The sequence below is a fragment of the Thermobia domestica genome, chromosome 3, assembly GCF_964235325.1.
Source record: "Thermobia domestica chromosome 3, izTheDome1.hap1.1, whole genome shotgun sequence".
Classification (NCBI taxonomy): domain Eukaryota; kingdom Metazoa; phylum Arthropoda; class Insecta; order Zygentoma; family Lepismatidae; genus Thermobia; species Thermobia domestica.
Window position 1 is genome coordinate 69,967,635 of NC_137456.1, and position 24,503 is coordinate 69,992,137.

At 37.0% G+C, this 24,503-nt stretch overlaps 1 protein-coding gene across 1 annotated transcript in view; it reads right to left on the reverse strand.

Annotated features, from left to right (window-relative positions):
• The window catches only part of LOC145681826 (uncharacterized), a 73,738-nt gene that overhangs the window by 42,060 nt on the left and 7,175 nt on the right, over nt 1–24,503 (reverse strand). Inside the window, exons 2-3 of the mRNA XM_081753434.1 lie at nt 20,998–21,150; nt 15,884–16,365 (exon numbers count right to left, since the gene is read on the reverse strand). Of these exons, the coding sequence (XP_081609560.1) occupies nt 15,884–16,365; nt 20,998–21,150 (635 nt within the window). The remainder of the gene's footprint in view (nt 1–15,883; nt 16,366–20,997; nt 21,151–24,503) is intronic.

A 24,503-nucleotide genomic window follows, 5' to 3' on the forward strand; every position in this document is an offset into this window, starting at 1 on the left:
CGGTTACATGAATAGACTTCTACCATCCAGGCGTATTTCCTCTCTAACACAATATTGCTTGCTTTTACATTTTGAAGCAAGTGAAAGACCACGACGTAACGGCACTGTTTTATAAATTTTTAGATACGTTTGTACGATGTGCCTACGAAACTTCAAGTGAGAAATATCTTTTCCGGATTTTTTAAAGCGAATCCATGAATTATGAACAGATGCGTCAATCTTCCAAGTAAAAAATGGCCACCACCATTTGTTCGATCTGATTTCGATTCGATAATAAATTTTCAACCATTCCACTGGTTCCTCTCACATGCTTGTTGTACTCACAGAATACATACGGGCGATTTATAAGTATCTTTTTCCTTCTGCTTTGGGAATTGAGCAACACACTTGAAAAAAGCTCAACACCTTGAGAAGCAGAAGCAATTTTGACAACAGAATTGTCAACCCAACGTACAATAAAAACACTATCATTAGACATTGTGACCACTTCGAATGTTCCGCGTGCTTTTTCGTTCATGTCCTTGGAATTACTCAAACAACAGTTTTTGGGCAGCCTATGTTCACGGACTGCACTAGTAACATGATAACTATGATTCTTGAGGTGTACAAGAAGCGGTATTCCCGTGATTATCTTATCAATATACTGTACATGCGGAATGATAAATATTCCATATTGGATAGTAATTCGTCTATCATGTGAATCACAGGAGCAGCACACTTATCAAATGATGGGCGCAATTTCCACATTCTATCATTTTCACTTCGTTAAGAGTTATCTGTGCAGGAATGAAACGATGCATGTTCAAAAATCGATTTCTCCTCATAGCACTTACCCCAACTTCATTTCTTATATTGCCTGTAACCTCCCAATATGTTCTCTAACCAAGAACAGTGTTCATAGTGGTCTGGTCTCTTGTAAATAGTTGAAAAATGACCAAAAGTACACGAAAAAGTGACCAAAAGCACACGAAAAAGTGACCAAAATCTCATCATGCCTCTTTTTTTCTTTGTCAATTTCTTCATCACCTCTCTCTTTGTTGTTTTGTTTCATCTTTTCTTCTTTATTTCTTGTTTTTGAGCTTCCTCCTTTCTTAGGTTTTCTAAGTATGCTTTGTAGTTACGGTAAGCAGACTTAGCAGATGTAAGAAGTTTCTGAGTTAGGAGCAGTTGTGGCCTATTTCCGAATTTCTTCATCGCAGACATTATATTTAACTTAGCATTGAGAGTTCTCAAAGCCATGAAATATTCAAATTCATCACCTACTCTTAAGAAGAATATGCAAGAAGCATAACACAAGACGAACATGATGAAACACACACACACAACGTTGAGCGGAGCGTTAACTATTACGAGAGAAACTAAAAGACTATTATGATAGAAGAAAAAATAGACACAGAAGGGTTCTCAACCCCACCTTGAGAGCTTAAGCATCCACCAACCATCACTGTGGATGAAGAATAAAAGCTGAAGTGAGAATAAAGATGACTGTTTCACATGTCGCAGCAAGTACTGAAGCTTTCACAAGAGTAACATCTTACCTTAGAAAATTGCCAATGCAAAACATAAATCACACGAAAAAGTTACTTTACCTCCCAAAAAAATTAACTTTTAGTGACAAATTTGTAAAAAAGTAACTTTTAGTGACCAACTTGAAAAAAGTAACTTTTAGATTTAAAAAAAAAAAAAAAAAAAAAAAGTGACTCGCTATGAGCCCTGCAAGAACAATGTTATATCGAGAGAGCAAAAGAACTGCGATCAAGATCATTACTTCTTTTTTTGTGATTCTAGAATTGTTGCAGCTTTTGAAAAGGGCACATTTATTTGATTCACAGGCCAGAAAGTCTAATAGTAAGTAATCGAAAATCATTTCAAAACACACTGTTGGAGATTTCCGAGGTAATGATGTACAATCTACTTTTGGAAACACGCTTTCCGTTGCCTGAATATCGTCGTCAGTCTAATTGAAATAATCTCTTCTTTTTCTTAAAACAGTTCATTGTTGCTATTGATGTACATACTATTTCAGTTTCATTGTTGGGATCATCTCCAGCCGACTGAGAATTATCTTTACAAACCACTTCGGCTTTGGCAGAAAGTTAGCGCCCAGTAAGTTTGTCGATAAAACCATGCCATCCTCCTCTCCCGAATCTTCACTTGACTTCCATCCGATTAACACTACTCGCTGAGCAAAACAATACGTTTATTGTAAATATAAATGACGTGTAACAGTTTCGCCAACTATTTACTTGGCTATCTACAGTGGTTCTACAAAGATACTTTGTACGTCTTCAGCAATGCCATCTGACTCAAGAAGAATAATCATTCTTGAAGCTTGTAACGATAAATGAGAAGCAATACAAAAATAATTGGAAAACAATTCAAAGTATAAAACAAGTCACATGAATAAACAGTGGTTATAAAGTAATGTAAAACTTGTTATGTGATTTCCACCATATAAGCGTAATTCTTGATAAACGTGCTTAAAATAGGTGTTCCTTTTCTTCTTTCATTGTAAGTCAGTCACATACATACCTAGATACATAATACTATATACATATATCCTATATACATACTCATACATAACATATGCCCACTTATATTATGCATACATACATAGATCTTATATACGCTACCTTGCCATTAGTCACCAGACACCCCAGGAACAGCAGGTAGACTCATCCTGGCGTCACAAATACGTATCGTATGACGTTGGGACGGTGCTCATTGGGAGGGGGCCATATAAACTCTTGCAGTCGAAATGACAGAACAATAAGAATTCAGTATAGCTAAAAGAGGCATCATCATTGAAGGCCACCGATTCACCATTTTAATACATGAGATTTTCTGCAAGTTTCAGGTGAAATGGGAACAGGAGGAAGTGATAAAACCGTAGTCCCTAACTGGGACGACTCGAAAAGTATCTAGCAGTGACCGACAGTATCTTAAATGCACAATGAAAGCACTGGCAGAAGTCCAAGACACCGCAGCCACCGAGTTGCGGTAGGAGTGATGGTACCACCAGTTCTATTCATCGCGAGGTGTTTGCACTGGGGTTCATGGACAAGCTGGAGTCCTGAAGTCAACGAACACACAAGTGAACGGGCTTCATCGACTATAGTAGTGCACAACACAGCACGAGTGGACAGTAGAAGAACATCATGAGAGTACCGAATCACGTTAACATGTGGCAATCCAACAAACATGTATAGGCCTGGAGTATACAAGGGGAGAGCTCCTTACCGGAGTACATTGTCCTCACTGTGAAATTTGATGGTGGAGGAAATCGTTACGTGGGTCTGTTTCTCAAGGTTTGGATTAAGGTCTTTAGTATTAGTGCCTGGAGCTATGAATGCCAACGCCTATCAAGCAATCCTAGATAATTCTGCGCTACCTTCCCTTTGGCAACAGTGCGATAGTGGGCCGTTTGGTTTCAACATGGAAACGCCAGATTTACTGGCCGGCCCAATGCCTCCACCTCAATCCTACTTATTACCCTTGGAATGAATTGGTGCGTCAGTTCAAGGTCAGACCGCAGTGCTCCACAATCATCACCACACTGTTCGCTATGTTGCAGGAAGAATGGAAAACAATACCTGGTGAAGTCTACCGCAACCTTCTACAAAATCTTCCTAGAAGAGTCCAAGTTGTCATCATCACAGCGAATGGCTGACGTATGGCACACTACCTCCAGATCAGCACAAGATGGGCAATGTCTTAGCGGTGTCCGGTCACTAATGACAATGTAGCACATATCTACAGGGTGGGCACTTATCTTGATAAGCTCTTGTTGAAATTTCGGTACATTGTGGTGCATCCGGTACAAGCACAATTCTTTGGTGAAATTTCGTACCATGCAAATATCGACAGGTGGACACTGTTTGACATACTCTTCAATACTACTAGATTAACAATGTTGCAGACCCGACATAAAATATAGTTTTCCAAATGGTACTATGTCCGGTTATTACATATTTCAAATCTACACCTTAAACGAAAACTTAAGTTTCACACTTATGCTGTAGTGTTGTAAACTAAGGAAGCTACAATATTATAAACATTGAAAAACAAACAAAATTTCGGAAGGGTGTACAACAGCAATTACGCAAGTGACACGGACAGGGTAACAGCCATCCAAAATATCTAAGTGTCAAATACTACAGTCATCATGTGACGTATTTTATGACAAAACTTATCAAAAATCAGATATATTCTACAAAAAGAATGTCGGGTTTGATCCCAAGAAGACAGCAATTCAATGTGTTGTATGTTTAAATTTACAAAATGTCTAACTTAAAACACAGAGTATATTTCTGATAGAAATAAGAAATACAACTTTTGAAAAAGAGAAGGCCAATAAATAAAGGCTTTTGATTTTGAATATTGACTTGATCCATTTGTCCTACAAATCCTACATTTATCTGAAATATATCACGTAGTTATGTTGATGAATACGTGGTAAAATCACTTATAAATCTTATTTCTTAATCAAAACAGAATATATGGATCAGATATTAATGAATAAATCATATTCAACATAAAAAATGTTTATCTATAGTTAGAAATATCGGTAAAGTTACAAATGTAAATTTACACTAGCGCCTAGCATGTTTGTATGATCACAATGGCGATAAACTAAATATGTAGTTTATAAATAATTTACGAAACATAAAAGGTAATTTAACTAACTTCTAGAAACCTTTCAAATGTACCAACATAGGTATTAACACGAAACAAGATAAGAAAAATGAAATTAAATCTTTAAGTTTTACGTCCCACTGTTATGCCGGTTAGGCTAAAGGAGACGGTGATGATGAGAAATGAATTAAATGGTGGAATGAAGAAAGTGGGAGGAAACGGGAGAACCCCGAGAAAACCTACGAGCACGGTAAAACAAGATAAGAGAACCAAAGTTTCTAGTACTTACTTTTCGCATAATGCCATTTTCTCTTCAACCACAGCTAGTAGGAAACATTTGCTTCACACGGTGTTGTTGTGTTCCAAACAGCGTTGACAGAACTCTATCCGTGAAATAAAAATACACAGGGCAAGAAGAAAAACCTCAAAACTATGTAACACAGGCTCCACTTTTAATCTTTTGGAGTGTACATATGCAACGCAGCGGAAATGAGTCAAGATATAATTTTCTTGATTAAAAAAAAAAATCCTATTAACATTATTATTTAGTGTCTTAATACTGCGATTCTGATCATAACATTCTGTTGGACAACTTTGATTTTCTATTCAATTATTTTTAATTTTCCAAATGTAAAAGCCGAAGCTTTTCGCTATAGAACAGTGGCTCTTTCTATAAAACTTTTATTAAATGTATATTTGAACATTATACAGTGTTACTCATTCTGTAACAGTTTTCTAGTTACACTTGTATAAATTACACTCCCAACTGCATTAATTACTAGCAGATAGTATTGAATATCCAAACAGATTACCAAAAAAACGTCTTACCTTCAAACATTCATTAAAGCTCTAATTTTCACATACTATATTTCAAAGAACTCATCACCTCTTTGTCCGTGAGACTGAAAAATATTAAACCGTAATCAAATATTACATCTTTTACATTTAATTTTCAGGAATAATCACAGTGAAAATGTTCTTCCATATGAAATTTGTTCAACAGTGAGGCTTTACCAATTACTCTGACAGAAGGGCGAGTTGTGTACTGAAACAAACCCGAAAACTACCTTTAATGGATGTTTAAGGTAAACGTTTTGTTCCTTTAAAATTAATCTATTTCAATGTCATCTCCTTGTGTAACACAAAGAAAACAAAGTAACACATACGACCTTCCCTCCTCTTTTTCGTAACTATATTTTGGAATAATTTTCCAGACCTGTTTCCCCTCTAAAATTTTTCATTATTCATAAATTAATCTGTAACTCAACATCACATGACCTATTACAAGCACAATTAGGGGAATATTACCTTTATTTTTTGAAACAACACATATAGAATCAACTATGTTTTGTTTTCTTAATATATATATATAATATCTTGGTTTCTTCCTACAAATACATCACAATATTCTCCTAAGAATTGTTATATTCTGAAGTAAGACTTCTGAAACAAGTCATATTACAAACCATAAATCTCAAACATTTTTTCTTCCTTCAGAATTGGAATTTACTTTTAAAAATAACTTTCAATAAATGGGTCAACAAGCATTTTGCTGGACAATGGAGATATCATAAGCCCAAAGTACACTTCTGCACCTAAGATTTCGCATTCACCTTGTAATAATTAATTGAAAATCATAAAATGGCAATATAATCATTAACACTTAGGAAAGTACGCTATGAACATTTTCGGTAAAACGCTTTATCAGGGGAAACAGGGTGATCTTTAGGTGGATTTTAGTAATTTCTTTTTTAAGCAAAGCATTTGATGTCTTTCATTCAATCTATGGTATTACAAAAGACTGATTTGTTCATTTGCTATCATTATAAGAGAAGATTCTGCTTCCATTTTAACGCAACTCTTTTTCGTTCGTATGTGTGGAATCATCTAAATGTAGTGTTGAAAAATTCTTTTTTAAGTTAAGTTTTTCAATTTTAATTAACTGACACATGGAGACGGATATTTTATCATTTATTTGCATTAATAGTCGGGTATAACAAAACAAAGGGAATATTTGATTTGATTTTTTTAGTTTAGTATCTCGTTTAGTAGCGAGGCTATATGTGACATGGACCAATAGATTAACGTGGGATCCAAACCACATGAGCTCCAGCCGGGAATCGAAGCCGTTTACCACGCCACGCGCGTGCGCTAAGTGCTTAGCCACGAGGCAGCTCAGACAAAGAGAATGCAGTTGCATTGCTTTTTGTCCCAGACTACAGTTGAACACCGTTACAGCGAATTTGATCTAAATTCGTTATGCATGATTCCGAAACACACAGTTTTTACTGGAATTCTGTTCTGGAGATCTCCTTTTGGTAATACATATTTAGAGAAAATTCTGAAACTAACTGTATACTGAGAAACACTATTGAAGAAACTAACTATGATCACATTAAGATTATCATTTCGATCCAAGTTTCGATGTGTATTTTTGGAGGTGGATCTTTTGTGTTTAATTGTGAGTTATTTTGGGCTGGGGAAAATTCCAACAACCCTGCTTGTAACACGAACAGTTAAGAAGGTACAGAGGCGAAAATTTAGAAATAAGTGTTAGGTTGATGAATATTTCAGGGAAATACTGTCAGAAACGATTTTAACGGCTTTTTTTTTTTTTTTTTTTTCGATATTTCCGCAATATGTATTTTTAGAGATAATGAGACCCTGTTGAACATGAATCTGAATGTTTCTTAAGTCGCTTCCTCATGCCCGAAATCCGAGATGGCAATCAAAATAGTTGCTGAATATATTTATTTTTGAAAACGGCTACAAAAGCTGCTGTGTGATATATCATTTCATAGGTTTTCGAGAGCAAGAAATCCATTTCTAACCTCCGAATTACAATCCCACCATTGAACGTGGCTCAAATTTCCATGACAGGCAAGATAGTGGCCAAATTCGATGAGGAATAATAGAAAGTTCTGCATATTAGTGTGAGGCATCGTTTCCTATGCTTTCGGGTTGAAGGATCTCATTTTTTGCTGTTGCTTAGTTCTGATTCTGGCGTCGGAAATGTTCAAAAATTCACGACGGTTCCCAAAAATGGCTCAATTTACGGAAATATTTACAAAGAAAGAACAGCTTCCTTCTGGAATGGGTTAAATACATCACTGATGATGCATATCATTCTCCCCTGACTTCTCTTTCCGTATACAGGCGCGGATTCACCCCCAGCCTCTCAAAATTTTCCTTAAGTTACGGCCAGGATCCGGTACGTGACGTTTGGGCGCCGCCATTTGGGCGCGGACGTTTGGGCCCCGCCGTTTGGGCACTGGACGTTTGGGCGCGAAGCCATTTGGGCGCCAGACGTTTGGGCGCGAGTTAAATTAAAAAGACTTCATGTTAGGCGCTGCGTACTAAGTTCGAATCAAGATATCACAAGGTGTCTACTGTAGTGGAAGTCCTAGAATTATACTGGATTTTGTTTTATATACTAGAAATACTGGAATTTCAAAATTCTAAAAACTGAATTAACAATTAAATTTTGTAAATTTAAGTTTCAGCCAAAGTGTGCTTTTTGTTTGATAACTTTTCAAGCTAAGGTAAGTAGACCAGACTAGATAAGATTGCCTGCATTACGTACATAGTGAGCCTATTCCATTAAAAAACTTAAAGCAGACCTTCTACTGTAGTTATGCAATAAGTGTAAATGTCAAACACATTTCTAGTGGCCCAATGACCAATATATGTACACTTAACTATTATTTTTCACTTTGAAATCGTTCTTTTTTTTTCCTTTCGCTACTTTCTTCAATGCAGATTAAATGCTTACAATGGGACGAAAAAAAAGTGTGTTAAGTTTTGATTTTTATATTGGAATGTTAAAAAGAAGTGATACCCGAAATACGGCATACTCCAGTTCCTAAACTCAATATCTTAGACACCCTGTATTAACATCTTTCCCTCAACTCGATTAGGATTTAGGATTTCTAGATTTCTGGGCTTTCGGCATCTAAGGTCATTTAGCCCGTCACTTTTGAGGGAGTACACTATCCGGGGGAAGGAAAGGAAAGAAGCGGCCTGGACCTATAAATTAGGTACCACCTAGTGTGAATGAGGAAAAATCAGGAAAACATCATTCAGGGTGGCTGGCCTGAAAGAGCATGTTATAATTTTTCGACAGAATGCTCCACCGGGAATCGAACCCGGGACCACTCGCATCGAAGGCGAGAGCGTTAGCGACTACGCTACGCGGGACCACTTCTCTCAACTCGAGTGCGCGGAAATCTTTTATTGGTAGTTCTTTATTGGACTTAAGGAAGAGGAGAGTTTGGCATACGTAATACGAAAGAAAACAAATTTTAATATTCATAAGTATGTAATTATTAACTTTAAAAAAATATGAAAAATAAATCAATATGTTTTAATTAACATTAAGAAAATTATTAACAGTTCGTCTGATTCCTTCATTTCCTAGCTTTCTTATATAATACAAAAATGAGATCATTAGATCAGAAGTACAAGAATCGTAAACAAGCGAAAAATCAATCCATTTGACGAGGTTAGGCAACAAATGACACAAACGCATTAAACTATTTAATTTAGATGAATAAATAAGATAGAGATAGAAAATATACAAATAAATGAGGTGAGATAAAGATAGAAGTGTATATATCTTGATTCGCGCTTAATTTTCAATGCCTAGCTTACTTTATATGTCGTAAATTGTGATTTTTACTATATACCTCGCGCCCAATCGTCTGGCGCCTAAACGGCTTTGCGCCCAAACATCCGGCGCCCAAACGTCCGCGCCCAAATGGTGGCGCCCAAACGTCCTGTCCCGCCAGGATCTTGTACTTTTTTCATAAATCATTCGGAAGATCTTCAATTAAGCTAAAAAGGTTATCTAACACTTTTTGTCGATGAACAGTTTAGGAGTTATTGTGACAGCATTAAAGGGAGTGATAAACAAGAAACATACCTTATGGTTGTATTTTAATCTTTACATTGTGCATTACAGTTTCATAGTAAAGTACAATTTAAATCAGATTCTATGCCCCGACAACGACTGCATCTCTCCTTGATTTGAATTCAATTAGGGCTTCTAGCTTGGCTATAGTGTTCTCGCCTTTAGATGATCAGAGAGACTCGTAGGGTCATCTCTGACTATTTTCCATTCTCTTCGAACTTCTAAAATACATTCTCATTCTCTTGTTGCACGACAAATTTTCACAAGAGTTTTAGATCTTTTGCCTTCTTTCCATGCTTTTACAGGAACTGGCACGGTGTCTAGGTTTTCAAGTATTAGTAAAGCTACTTCATGGAAAACAAGCTTGGCATTTCGAGACGTACACTAAGGTTTTTCAGGCTATTTCAAAGTTCCCGACAACATCTCTGAAAATGACAAATTATTCTTCCTCATTCAACACTTTGTCATTCCAATGTATACCATTCCTCAAGTTCAGTAAAGACATGAAGCCAAGCGGGTTCATTTTACGCACCAGAATAGGTCAAGTGAAAATATTCCACCGACAGGTAATTTTCTTCTGTACTTGAAAAGAGTTAGCCTCCAGTGCTCTTTGTGCACAAATTGTCTTCAAAGAAATTTTCTGCTTCTGGATCCGTGTAAGTGGGGACAAAAAAACAAGACGGAGATGACTGCGAGCTCTTCTGGTCAGCTAATGCCGAGAACACTACGGACACGCTAATTTGATATGCAAATCAAATATGCTCTAATATGCAAATCAAAGGGAGTAATTGTTGCCGATGCGTAAAATCTGATTTATACTGTCTTTGTCTTGTAGCTGAAAGGCTCAATGTAGAGATTAAAACACAACCACAGAAGGTATGTTTCTTGTTTTCCACTTCCTTTCACACATTGCTGTCACAGTACCTCTTAAACTCTTCATCGACAAAACTAAAATTTTAAATGATTTTTTGCACCTTAATTCAATATCTTTCAAATGGTATATGAAAACATTACAACATCCTGGCCATAACTTAAGGGAAGATTTCAGGAATTTCAGTTTGGGGGAATCCGACTCTGTGTATGGGAAGAGGAGTCAAGGGAGAATAATTTACATAATCAATGGCGTATTCAGCCCATTCCCAGAAAAAAAAAAAAAAGACGTGTTATTAGTGTTTCTGATTGCTAATTTTTCCATAAATTCAGTCATTTTTGGGAGCCATTTTTGAGCACATTCGGTGTCAGAATCAGAATTAAGCAACAGCAATGAGATCCTTGAGTCCGACAAGTGGGAAAAGATGCCTCACACTAATATGCAGCACTTTTTATTTCCTCATAGAATTTGGCGACTGTTTTGGCTCTTATGGTGATTTGAGCCACTTCCGGTGGTCAGGTCAGAAATGGATTTCTCCACCCTGAAAACCTATGAAATGATATACAATATAGCAATATTTGTAGCTATTTTCAAAACAAATTTATGCCGCAACCATTTTGGCCGCCACCTTGAATTTTACAAAAAACGAAGCGAAACTCAACTTGGTAACATTCAGTTTTATATTCACCAGGATATCATTATCCCTAAAAATACGTATTACCTGAATATCGAAATAATAATAATAATAATAATAATAATAATAATAATAATAATAATAATAATAATAATAATAATAATAATAATAATAATAATAATAATAATAAATAAGTGCCGGTAAGGTAATTTTAGAGAAAGTTCTCTTATGTTCACCAGTGTATTACCCACATCCGGATTTGTGCCGCTACAACTTCTTAATCGTTCGTGTTACAATCAAAAATTACTGAACCTCTTTTGCAGCTTAACTCAAGATTCTTCTAGTGGTGCACTCAGATATCATAGCATCATAATTGAACAGTACTATCTTCTCGACACAATGGCAATTTTGGTGATGTCACCACAGAGGTTCATGACTTCTGATTAAGTGTCTTCAGGCGGTTCTTTATTCCTTCAAATGTACATAACCATTGTGCAAAATGGCACGGAAATGTCCAGAAGCGAAATATTTTGGAAGTATCTGCATTAATTCCGACTAGAAGAGCTGAACATTCAGATAACAATGAAACGTATCCTCTCATGTAACAGTTTAATAGCATTCTTTATATATATATATATATATATATATATATATATATATATATATATATATATATATATATATATATATATATATATATATATATTAAATCACTTACTACCAAGGGCAGTATTTAAATGACACTCGTTTTACCTGTGATATTTACTTTCATATTTAACCTATTGCATTTTCAACAAAATAAAATTCAAGAAGTTCATAGATCATAAATCGGAAGGTTCAAGGTTCATAGATCGGAAGTGTCGCAAATATTCAATGCACAGCGTAGTCTGATGAAGCTGCTGCAGCTTTTTATTGTTGTGTTGTTATTAACTCACGGTAGAGTAATAAAAATTACAAAAACCTTGAACACCTCCGAAAAATATTTAAAAGAGCGAGTTTTCACATGTAAGGTTACTACGTCACATATACTGATCACTGACACGCCTTAGAAACTGTACCCTTCCATACATTAAAAATGTCTTAAGCTTCTGTTGCCTTCCTCGATTTGCTATTTATTTGCATGCACAGAAAGGAAATAAAATTCAGTACTTTTTTAGTGGTACCACGGTGATGTCTTAGTATACATAAAAGAAGGTTATGTGAAAAAAGCTCAATTTACAATATTTAAAATTTAGTTTTTTTTTTTTTTTTTTCAAATTCTACAAAGCCAATCTAGCAGCAACTTTAGCATATTCCTGGAAACGAGAATAAGTAACAAATAACGAAATTGTTAATTATGCTACATCCAGAAATTCTCCTGGTATGACTACGGAAAACTTTATAGGCTTACAATCACGGTGGCGAAATTTATTCAAAATACTTCTTAATTGTTGAACTTACAGAGATTGATAGTTCAGAACTCCACATCATGACCACAGCTACACAGCCTGTCCAGTGAAAAAGGGGACTGATTCTGAAATCTACTCTCCATCTCAATCTAACTGAAAACGGAAGGTCTGTGCACAGTTTGTGCAACACATACTCAGTGACGAACACACATACTGTGAACGCAGAGTATTACGTGGGCACTTTTTAACTTTACTGGCCAGGATTCGTACAGTTCGACCTCAATACCAGCAACAAGGCTCACGGTTTCTTTTATATGACAATGCACTTATCCACAACAACAGGATAGTATGCCACTTTTGGGCCAAAAAAAGGGATCGTGAAGCTCAAACACCTCCCATATTCTCTAGATTTGACTCCATGTGACTTCTCACTATTTCCGAAACTGAAATTAGCGTTGAAAGGAAAGCGTATCGACACCATTTCGGACATCCCAAAGACTTCGACAGTGATTTTGGAGATAATTTTGAAACAGGAGTACCACGACTGCTTCAAGTTCTATTACCCCTTCATTGCATATATTGCCTCATAAACAAGACGTTTATTTTGAATAAACTACATTGTAACCTAACACTCCACAAGGTCCTTGTGTTATCTTGTCTTTTCTCATTAGCCATTTTTCCCCACTGAACAGACTTGTAATTTAATCCTACGTTCATTGTAAGATCTATCGAAACCCTGAATTATTTGCAATGTAAGGTTCACAGCAAGTGTGACGATTTCATTAATGAAACTTGTAGAAACTGGTAATTTTCGCAAGGGGTACGGTGGCTCAGTGGTAGAGATCTCATTTCTGATAATAGTGTTTCGTGGTTGGACCTCAAACCATGTGAGTTTGCAATGCACAACATCATGTTCATGGGTTATATCCAGTTTCCTCCCACGTTCTCATTCTAAAAATTCTTTCAGTCTTTCACTGTCGTTAATCGTCTTTTCCTTTAGCCTAAAGAGTATAGAAACATGGGACATAAAATTAGAAATTTAATTTTCTTGGTTATTTTCGCACTTATTAAATATTAAAATTCATTTTCCTTGCAGTATGAAAATAATGTAGCCTACGATTGGAAAATAGTATTTACTAGTTGTTCTTCCCAAGCTTTCGGCTAGTCTGCATATTGCCTACACACTAGAGATACCTCTTGGAGGCACATAGGCAGCATCTCAGCTAGCGACAATTATCAATGTTAACCATTGATATATTATCAAGAAACTATAAAATTAAAACAAATAAATTATGAAGCTTCCTCGATACACAAACTGCGCATTAATCTCTACTGGAAAACTGAAGATGTATTGATTGCTAGATGCAGAGGAACCCTTCATACACATGCTGAATTAAACAGATATGTTATACGAGGTGTGTTAGAAAAGTAATGAGACTGATTTTGTACTAACTAAAGTTTTTATATTTTTCAAACAACAATATTATCCCCTTCAAATTAGTTCCCTTGGGCAGCTATACACCGGCGGAATCGTTGTTCTCATTCTTGGTAGCAGCGCAGGAAGTCTTCAACTGGTCGGTCACAGTCTTTTGAATGTTCTCCAGAGTTTCAAAGTGACGTCCTTTTAGGACATGTGTCAATTTAGGGAAAAAGAAAACGTCACAATGACTCAAATCAGGTGAATAGGGGGTTAGTGGAACAACAGTAATGCATTTTGAGGTCAAAAATTCACTGATGGAAATGGCCGTGTGACACGATGCATTGTCATGATAAAGCATCCACTTGTCTGCAATGTCTGTTCTCACACGAATTACTCTTTTCCTGAGCCTTTCAAGGACACTTTTATAAAGTACTTGGTTGACATTTTGTCCTGGTGGAACAAATTCTTTGTGCACGATACTCTTACTGAAAAAAGAAAAAAAAAAAAAAAAACCAGCATCGTCTTGATCTTTGATTTGCTCATTCGACATTTCTTTGGCCGAGGGGATGACGAAGTGTGACACTCTTCGCTTTGTTTCAGGATCGTATTCAAATATCCAGGATTCGTCACCTGTGAATAATTCTTGGTCGTTAGCAATCCTCTCAAGATGATCAACGCACACGTTTTTTCGATTATCCTTCTATTCAGTTGTGAGGGTTTTCGGCACCATTTTGGCACAAATCTTTCGCATGTTCAAATCGTCTCTCAAAATTTAATGTACGGTGGAAGTGTTAAAATTTAACTGTTCACTCATCATCCTGATTGTTAAACGACGGTCTGTTCTCACAAGAGCCCTCACACGTTCAACGTTTTTGTCAGTTTTTGAAGTTGAAGGTCTCCCTGAGCGAGGTTAATCTTCAACGTGTTCTCGGCCTTCCAAAAATGATTTGTGCCAGTGGAAAACTTGTGCTCTTGATAAGCAATGTTCCCCATAGGCCTGTTTCAACTTTTCAAAAGTCACACTCGCGGATTCATCAAGTTTAACACAAAACTTTATTGCACAACGTTGCTCTAAATTCGATGCTTCATTTCTGTAACACACAACAAAAACACAACTTCACTGAAGGCGCTGTCAAAAATAATGTGTTAGCTGTAGAAAGTTGTTACTCGGACTGAGGAAGTGGAACAGATAAACAAATCGGTCTACAAACCGACACAACGTTGCCAGATCGCCCGCAGTGTTGCCAGTTTCATTACTTTTCTCACACACCTTGTAGTTGTACTCTAAATAGCACATCTAATTGTTTGTTTATTTAAAACTTCATTCTCTCTCCACAAATAAGTTAACATCCTCAAGAAGAAGGGGTCCACTAATCCACCTCTCTCTTGAAGGAGAAATAATGTAGTGGTACATACTACATTATAAAAGTCGATCTATGACTATCCCCATGCCGTTTTAGTGGTTTGCGCTCCCGCCTTTTGTGTACGAGAACTCGGTTCGAATTTGAATGGGAGAACCCTGAAATTTGAACGCATTACAGTGGTTCGGATTCCGTCCGTAAGTCCTGTCCTACATAACCTCGATGTTACGTAAGAATAAAAAACACAAAAATTCGAACTCAGAGGACTGAAATTTTTAAGACCTTCTGCAAAACCAAGAACAGGGAACCCAGTTTGTAGTTCACTTCTATAAAATCACTTCTAAAGACCTGTTTTTGGCAGGTACAACACTACATGGTTTCGGGGCCTTTCTCACCAATACTGCATGTATTCAATATGCTGATATAACCCAGATCTGTTCTATAAGCTTTCTGTAGCACATACACAAACAATTTCTAAGTTTTTCCGCCGTTATTAGTTAATTAAAAACAAAAGTGTTTACGATCACAACAACTACAATATACTGGATACAAAGTAAATAATCCTCGTTCTTTTAGCTTGTAAATAAATCTCAAATTTTAGGAAACGAACAGTAATGCTTACAAGTGAAACCTCGCCCACGAATAGAATTAATTTTTTCACTTACCTTTGTAAGGTGCCACTGGAACCTGGTTGACTCTCCATAGATGATTCTTGCATCTCTTCCTTGTATTCAGCATCTATCAATTTTACATCATCATCAGAATCCACCGCGTTCATAGATGTATCACATTGTTCACTATCAAACGACTGCATATGTTCACTACTTAAACTGCCACTATGTGGCAACCTACTTTCAGTTACACTGAGATCACTAGATATAAACTCCTCTTTTACGCTTACTCTTGGAGAGAAAGTCACCGCACTGTCATAGTTATCGCCAGTGTTCAGCCCCGTAATTACACGATCTTCATCACATCTGGTTGGATCCCAGTTATTTTCGGGACATGGTTCTCCGGACTGCGTGATGTCCGCATCTTTCTCTACCTTAATCTTTCCAGGCACAACGACTATCTCCACACTAGGAGTAAGTTTCTCTACTTGGCTTCTTTTGGCTCCATTATCAGGTGGCCAGGGAGGTTCCTGCTGCTGAAAACAATATGAATAAACTTAATCTATTGACAATACAAACTTCACAAGCTGACAGAACTCACAGTTTTAATTACCTTTACCTCAAAATTTCTTGTTATCGGTGATATCAATGGAATTAATTTTCATTACATTTCAATAATCAAAAAATAAATTTCCACTACTAGGGTAAGTCATTAGTTTTGCTATATTTCAGCAACCGAAATAGCAGGCGCGTGTATACCCAATGACTGAGTTCGAATTCGAGCATAACGCTGCAGCAGCAACACGAAATATCTATCATGCAAAAGGGGAAGCTTGAATGGACTATGACATAGCACCCTGTTAAGTATGGAACGTTCATGGAGGTTGTAAAATTGTCGAAGGTTTCGCCGCACCGGAGTAACAGATTTTGAGGTCATACAACATGCCATTGAGGAAAATCGATCTACCAACAAACGATGATTATCAAACCAACTCGGGATGTCAAAGTTCACTGTACAGCATGACCTTTATGAACTTGGGAAAACCATTAGGAGCTGCTGCATGAGTTGATCCCAGCTGACCCACATAAATGTGGATGGGTGATAACTGCTGCTAAATCCGCATAACTTCCAGAACCGGTCGTTACACAGGATCATTCCAATGACAGAGTCATGGTCTGTGTGTGGTGGAATTACGAGGAGTTAATCCATTTTGAGTTCGTTCCTGACGCGTTTACCATCAACGCAAACCTTTATTCCGAACAGTTGGAGCGGATGTATGCTGCACTACATCACAAATACCTCACACTGATGAACTGAAAACATGCCTTCCTGCCACGGTTAAATAAATAAATAAATAAATAAAAATTAAAAAAAGAACGTTTTTTTATGTTTAAAATGTTTATTTTGTTTAAAACAATAATCTAAACAGGCATATATATATATATATATATATATATATATATATTCCGTTTTTACACGCTCACAGGTATTGCTTGCCATTTATATTCAACCGTTAGATCAAATTTCGAGAACTTCCCTAATCTCGATCCGTCCAAATGTTCAATTCCGGAGAAAGAAATCGGGATTTTCCCAATTTGTGTTCACTGAATATGTAGTTTCTTTGTGTTACGTTCTACTGGTCGCCTGCATTCTTAATCTTTAAACGCCCATTGACACAACTGCTGTATCAGGACTTTAAACCTCAATGGCTCAGTCCCTAATTAAGGCAGGAAGATGGTTTTGGAACCAATTTATTCCTGAAGGATGCAGCTTTCCGCTGGTGTGCATTTTATCTATGTGGGGGTACCACGTGGCGGTGGGAGGAAGGTAAATATCGTGTTCTTTTGTTTCTTTTTAAATGGTTTTTTGGAAGCCACTTCCCCTCTTGGGGGATAGATTTATAAAAAATGGTATGTGAAGCAATGAAGTAGGCCATTACATGGTAATGTCGTATATTTGTACTTCTTGCTTATATGGGGAAGCAGGGAGGGGGCAAAGTTAGCCAATTTTTGGAGTTTAAGTTTTTTGACGTAAATTACATTTATTTTTACAACAAACATCAATAGCTCAGCCCCTAATTAAGCTAGAAAGATGATTTGGTACCAAAGTATTCCTGAGGAATGAAGTCTTTCGCTAGTATGCATTTTACTAGGGATGGGCACGAGTTGAGCTAAAACTCGACTCGACTCGACTCGAAACTCGAGGCAAATTTGAGTCGAGTCAAAGGTAATTTTCTCGAGTCGAGTTTCGAGCCAAGTCACTGTTTTGAGGTCAAGTTTCGAGTCGAGTCGGTTTTGATAAACGGCTCGCTCGTTTTGAAATCATGGCCTGATTAGACTGAAAAGCGAAAGTCATAAGAAATGTAACCAGTAATATGGAACATTTTTAGTGTTGCTCAGAAGATGGGACACTACTCGCATCTTGTTTCGTCTCGATTAACACGACGACTATGGACTTTTATAACGAGACATCCTCAAATGTAAACACCGGTATATACTGTAGTCCTTACCACCAAGGCTGAGACCTGCACGATCTAAGTTTTGAGCCGAAACAGAAGCCCAACCCACGTAGCGATGTTAACTGGCTCAGTTCGGTTCAACTTAGGAGCAGCTCGATTGAGATGAGGCACCGACTCGGCTCAGGTGAGCCATCGGCTCGAACCGGCTCGGTTCGATAGTGAATAAGCTGTGAACCGAGCCGTTGACGCAGTCTAACTTTTAATGATTTTTGGTTCGAGCCTGGATACTTGCTCCTCCGGAGCTGAAACCCAGAACCTCGCGAACGATATCCCTGCCTCCTTGACTTCACCTTTTCCGAGGTCAGCAGTCAACTAGTTTTTAGTATTCAGATACAAACCGCCTATCATTCAAGTTTATACACACTGGTGTTGTTATAACAATAATAATAATAAGTTGTAGTAATAGTATCATTGATAATAATTATATTGTCTATGTAGGATACTTGTAGAAAGTACTTGAAATTACATACAGCATTTGGCTCGAGTCGACTCGAAACTCGAGTCGAGTTGCAGGAAAATTTTCGAGCCGAGCTCAATGATGTCGGTTTCGAGTCGAGTCGAGTTTCACTGAAACTCGCTCGTGCCCATCCCTACATTTTATGTATGTAGGGGGTATTTATGTACGGCCGAGAGAGGGAGGATGAAGTTCGTTTTTTTTTTTAATTATTCATCAATTTTTTCATCAGATTTTGGAGGCCATTCCTCCCCCTTTGTGGTACATCCACAAAAATTAGTATGTGAATCAATGAAGTAGTCCCCTACATGATAGTAACCTGTATATGTACTTGTGTTTACAGAGGAAGAGGGGGTCAAATTTGGCTAATTTACATTTAGTTTCAGAACGGTTCCATATAAGGCAAGATATATTTTACTGAAGTGGTCTAGAAGCATAATTCTTGTTCGTATACATGATGTGTGCAGCAAAAATGATTTGTATATGGACGTGGTACTGTCGTGGAGGGGAGAGAATGTCTAATTCAATTAATGTTTTTCTGTGCATTTTTTAATACTTCCTACATAAAACGAATTCATTACGCAATGGCTACCATTTCTTATATTATTGTCACGAGTATGTGGCCTACACATTAGCATCATTTTGTCAGCGCATGTGACTGCAAGAGTTGCCAGGGCCCCTCAAAGTCAATATTTTCATATTTTTTAATGATTTTTACGTCTGTTCGTTTCTACAAATACGGCGGGAATTTCACGAATGTTACCTCGTTGGAATTTGTGGTCTATAAACTTTCCAACTGTGTATAAATCATGAGTCTGGTATAATTACGAGGGTCACCAGAGCCCCGAACGTGAGAGTCTACCATTTTGTTAAAATCCCTGGCGGGAATCTAAAGGTTAATTGTGTTATGCTGTAGACACTAATCATTGTTAGCTATCCATGTTGCAGATAGAGATATATCTTGAAAACTGTTTAGTTAAAAAATGTCATATACTCCTTGTAGGCTAGTCACTGCTCTTTTCTATGAGTTGTATTGTATTCGTCAGAGTATTTCTTCTAGCTTATGATGTGAGAACTGTGCATTATTATGGAAATGATAGTGACCAAAAAATACTCAAGTTTTGAATTTGTGAATTTGGATCTTAGAATAGTGTATAGTGTGTTTAACCTCAGTTATTCTTGGAAATTAAGAAATGTTCAAATACTTCACTTGAATTTCTGTTGGTTTAGTTATACGCACATTGATATACAGAATTTCGTTCAGTAATTGTTGTTATAATAAGAATATAACTCTGCTTGTAATTTACTTCATGCACAAATTCTGCGGAGGATGGGTTGTTCGAGCTTCTTCAATGATATTTTAGTTGTTTAAACATGTCCAACCACCATCGAAAAAAAAAAAAAAAAAAACACGTTTAAAACAATTTGTTTAAAACGTTTAAAGCAAAACAACAGCCTTCGTTTAAAACATGTTTTAAACATATCAACCCTGCTTCCTGCAACACGAAAACACAAAAGTCACACTTGGCTCGAAAAACGCACCAAAGAATGCTGGAACTTGGTGGCATTGAACTGATGTCACACCCGGCATATAGTTCTGATCTTGCGCATTAGTACTTGTTTCGGTCTATAGTGCATTTCCAGAAATCACAATTTGCTTCACCAACAAGTAGACGAGGAAACAAGAATGACTGATTTTTTCCTCTACTGCCATGACGTGGTATACTCGTAGAATCGAGGAACTAGCAGAAAGGTGGCTGCAGACAGTCCAACACGAGGGATTATACTTTGAACGTTAATCTGGTTTCATTGTACTGTAATAAATACAGGTATGTAGTGTACAAGAATACTGCACCACGACCTATAACTAATTCCTTATGTTATTGTATTATGAGTGATATAAATGAAAGACCATAATGTTACTATTCCTTTATGTTATTGTATTATGAATGATATGAATGAAAGACCATAATGTTACTATTCAGAAAATTACCTGTTTTCAAATACAAGTTATCGAGCATAAAGATGGCTGCAAAAAATAATAATGTAACATCATCCCTAGGGCACAGAAAACCATAATCTGTTAATAGAGACCTATTAACTGAATATGTATTGCCACAAACATTAAACAACTTTACCATCGCTTTATTACTGGAATACGAAGATTTTATTTATCTAACAGATATTATACTTACTTCTTCTGTTTGAGAGCTTTCTTCCAGAGCTGATATGTATTCATTTAACTCTGTCTCCGACTGATGACAGGCATCTCGAAACTCATGAAAACTGTCTAATTTTCCTATGCAAGTGTGACAAACAAATTTGGGAAGATTATCTTCTTCTGACACCTAACAGAAGCAAAGAAATGCTATTATAAATCACTTGTTATTTTCTTTTACATGTTAAATAACACTGATTTTTTTTAAAACTACAAAAGAAACCAGAATCCATGTCAGTGCCTATTGGAAAAGAACAAAATCTTACTAACATTTATTATTGTTAAAAAGAAGGCGCCCTTCTCCTAATCTCCCTTATTCTTATTCTCAGATAAGAACAGCCGTGCCCTTAACGCACTCTGTGAGTAAATACAATCCGGAACGGTATAGTAGGTAGACTACTACAAGGGCATGTAGTAATCAGTAAGCCTAAAACAAAAGGGATTTATAGTAATTATCATACTATAGATATACCACATTGACTTGACACCTAGTTTTCCGTTTCAGGTGGTGCTATTGGCTGAAGAAATTCCACTCCCTTTCGCTAAGGCTCTCTCGCTTAGCAACAGCTGAACCATTAATGGCTCAATGCGAGGGTGTGAGCTTTAGCTCGAATTTTTGCCACGGCTCAAGACATTTTGGCAGCATTGCGCTATAGGTGTGGTTTCATAATTCACTAGCTTCAGTAAAAAAATAAAACTGGGGGGGGGGGGGAATTAAGATTTACCCTAATTCACTACCTTACGTATTATTTTCTTAAAATAAATTTGTTTTTATTATCACCACAATTCTGGATGCTGGAAACAGTCAGAAAAAAGCATTCTCTCAGTGATGCTCTTAATTTTAAGAAGAGTTTGATGAGTATGCGGGATGTGGTAACACACAATCATGTTCTTGGGCCAAAAACTCACGAACAATCATTGCGTGGTGAATTGGAGCGATTTCACGCAACATCTTCCAGTGGTCACTAAGGTATTCTAGTGTCACACGTGTGATTCTTCACAGTAGACGTTTAAAATTTCCAGATAAAAGGCCCCATTGACAATTTGGCCGCTGGGTACAAATTCCCAGTGAACAATTCACTTCTGTCCTTACTACAAAAAACAGGATTGTCTTGATTTTTTATTTTGATTGGTAACATACTAGGGAGGGGAGTTGAGGTAAATCAGGAACCTTCCACTCAGCAGTCTGCTGCTTGGTTTCCGGATCGTTATGGAAAAATTCCAGATTTTGTTCTCTGAAATGATGTTTTGGAGGAAATGTACTTCCGTTTCAGCAAAGGGATGGATGTTCCTGGCAATGATGTATTCTTTCCTGCTTTTACTCTTCCCTTAAGGAATGGGGCATGAAATATACACACAGCTATGTTCAAACATTCCCGTGATGATGAGACAGATACTATCGATGATAATATGGAGAAAAAAAATATAGAAATTTCCCGGTACTTCCTTAGGTACTGAATTTTTGAAAAAGCTCTGTGATACCTCCCAAGATGACAGGTATCATGTGACGGAAAAATTTGGAACATCCTATATATAAATAAATTAGATATTGTAGATAGATGTGTATTTCCTGGTAGAAAATTTTATTTTTGGTTGTATTTCGTGTTACTAGGAAAAATGGTGTCTTGATTAGGTTAGTTTAGTTCGTAGAATTGTAGTATATTGATTTTTGTGTCATTTTGTATATTTTCTTGTGTTTTATGATTTTTTGTGGTAAAAACTTCATATTTCAGTGTTTTTCATGTCTTCGAATTCTGAAGTTAGAAGTCATCTATAAAAGTTTCATAATTTTCTACGTAAATGTTAATAATTTCTGGTTTCTATATTTTCGGCCATCTTAACATAAATTCTTAAGAAGTCCTTTAAATCGAACATTGCTTTCTTCTACATGCATCATCTGACGTAAACGAAGAATTATCAGGTGTCAAAAGTTAATTGGTCGGTATTTTTCATCTTAAATCACGATTTGCTCATCCTATTGTTGTCGAGATTTATCAGCCAATCCCCGTAATGATCTTTGTGAGACAGACGCCTTGAAGAGTAGCATCCATAGTGGATGGTACGGATTTTGTGATTGTGAATAATTTTCGGCGGAATACAAAGGTTTTGGATTATTTTAAGTGGAAAATGAGTTTTGAAAGGAAGCCAAAGTGGTGAACGTTCAAGTTGGTTATAAAAAATCTAAAAAGGAAAGCCGAGTGACGGAACGAAAAGAAACATAATTGAAAGGTGTACTGCAACGTATTACGTAGCATGACAAGTGATGTGTACGATAGTTTCGTACAATGAATTCTTTTGAAATTGCTAAGAACTCTTAAGGATGAAGAGTGGCAAAGTTTGTGGGAATGATATAGCAATAGAATTGGGAAGTTAAAACTGGACATGAAACCGTGATACATGAAAATTTTATGCTCAGAACTCAAATAACATTTAATGGTTTGTTCATCCTTTGACATCGTTCTGCATACCGCGAGAATTGAAGCAATGTCTATCAAGTAAGTCTGATCTCTACGGACCCCTTTCCTCCAAAATCTGGATTTTGTGCTGTAAGTATAAATTTTGTGTCGATGATACAAACTACAGAGCTACTTTTCGACCATTCACATGTAAACCAAACAGTTTCTCTTGGGACACGGGGAGGGGGGTTATTAAAAATTTACATATCATACAGTCTCTTATTTTCGTATGCAATGTAGAAGGTACGAGGGTAAGTCAACTGAAAACCATAAAAGTAGAAATAAAAATCCGCATATGGCGCCAGTGAGCTGTAAGTTGGCATGCCTGTTTACGATAGTATGCCGGATGTCTCCTAGGTGGCAGCAGCCGGCAAATGCACGAACACCGGCGCAACAACAGTTCCAAAATGGCAGCCCCACTAGCCACATGCACAAGCGAGGAGCAGCGTTCTGTGATTCGGTTTTTGCGAAGTGAAGGTGGGAAACCGATTGACATTTTTAGGCGAATGAAGGTTCAGTATATTGTGAATGATGTTCTCCAGTTTCATAAGGTGTCTGCAAGATGGGTGCCCCGACAACTGACGCCATAACTGAAACAGCGACATGTTGATGCGTGCGAAGACCTTTTGTGGTGTGCTGAACGTGACGGTAATGCCTTCCTGTCACGAATCGTCACTGGTGACGAAACATGGGTGCATTACCATCAGCCTGAAACAAAGCGAGCGAGCAAGGAGTAGCGGCAGGAAGTTCCACTCTGATGAAGAGGTACGCAACGCGGTGCACGAGTGGTTGCGCCGTCGCCCAAAAGACTTTTTTTCTGCAGGTATTCAGGCTCTTCCGAAGCGCTGGCGGACTTGCATTGAACGAGGAGGGGACTATGTTGAAAAGTGATTTACTTCTGTACCCTGTGTGACCAATAAATAATATTTAAAAAAAATAATTATGGTTTTCATTTGACTCCCCCTCGTAATTACATCCATAGAAATTTCGATATCTCTTTAGGCTTGCATAACAAAAATTACTTAAT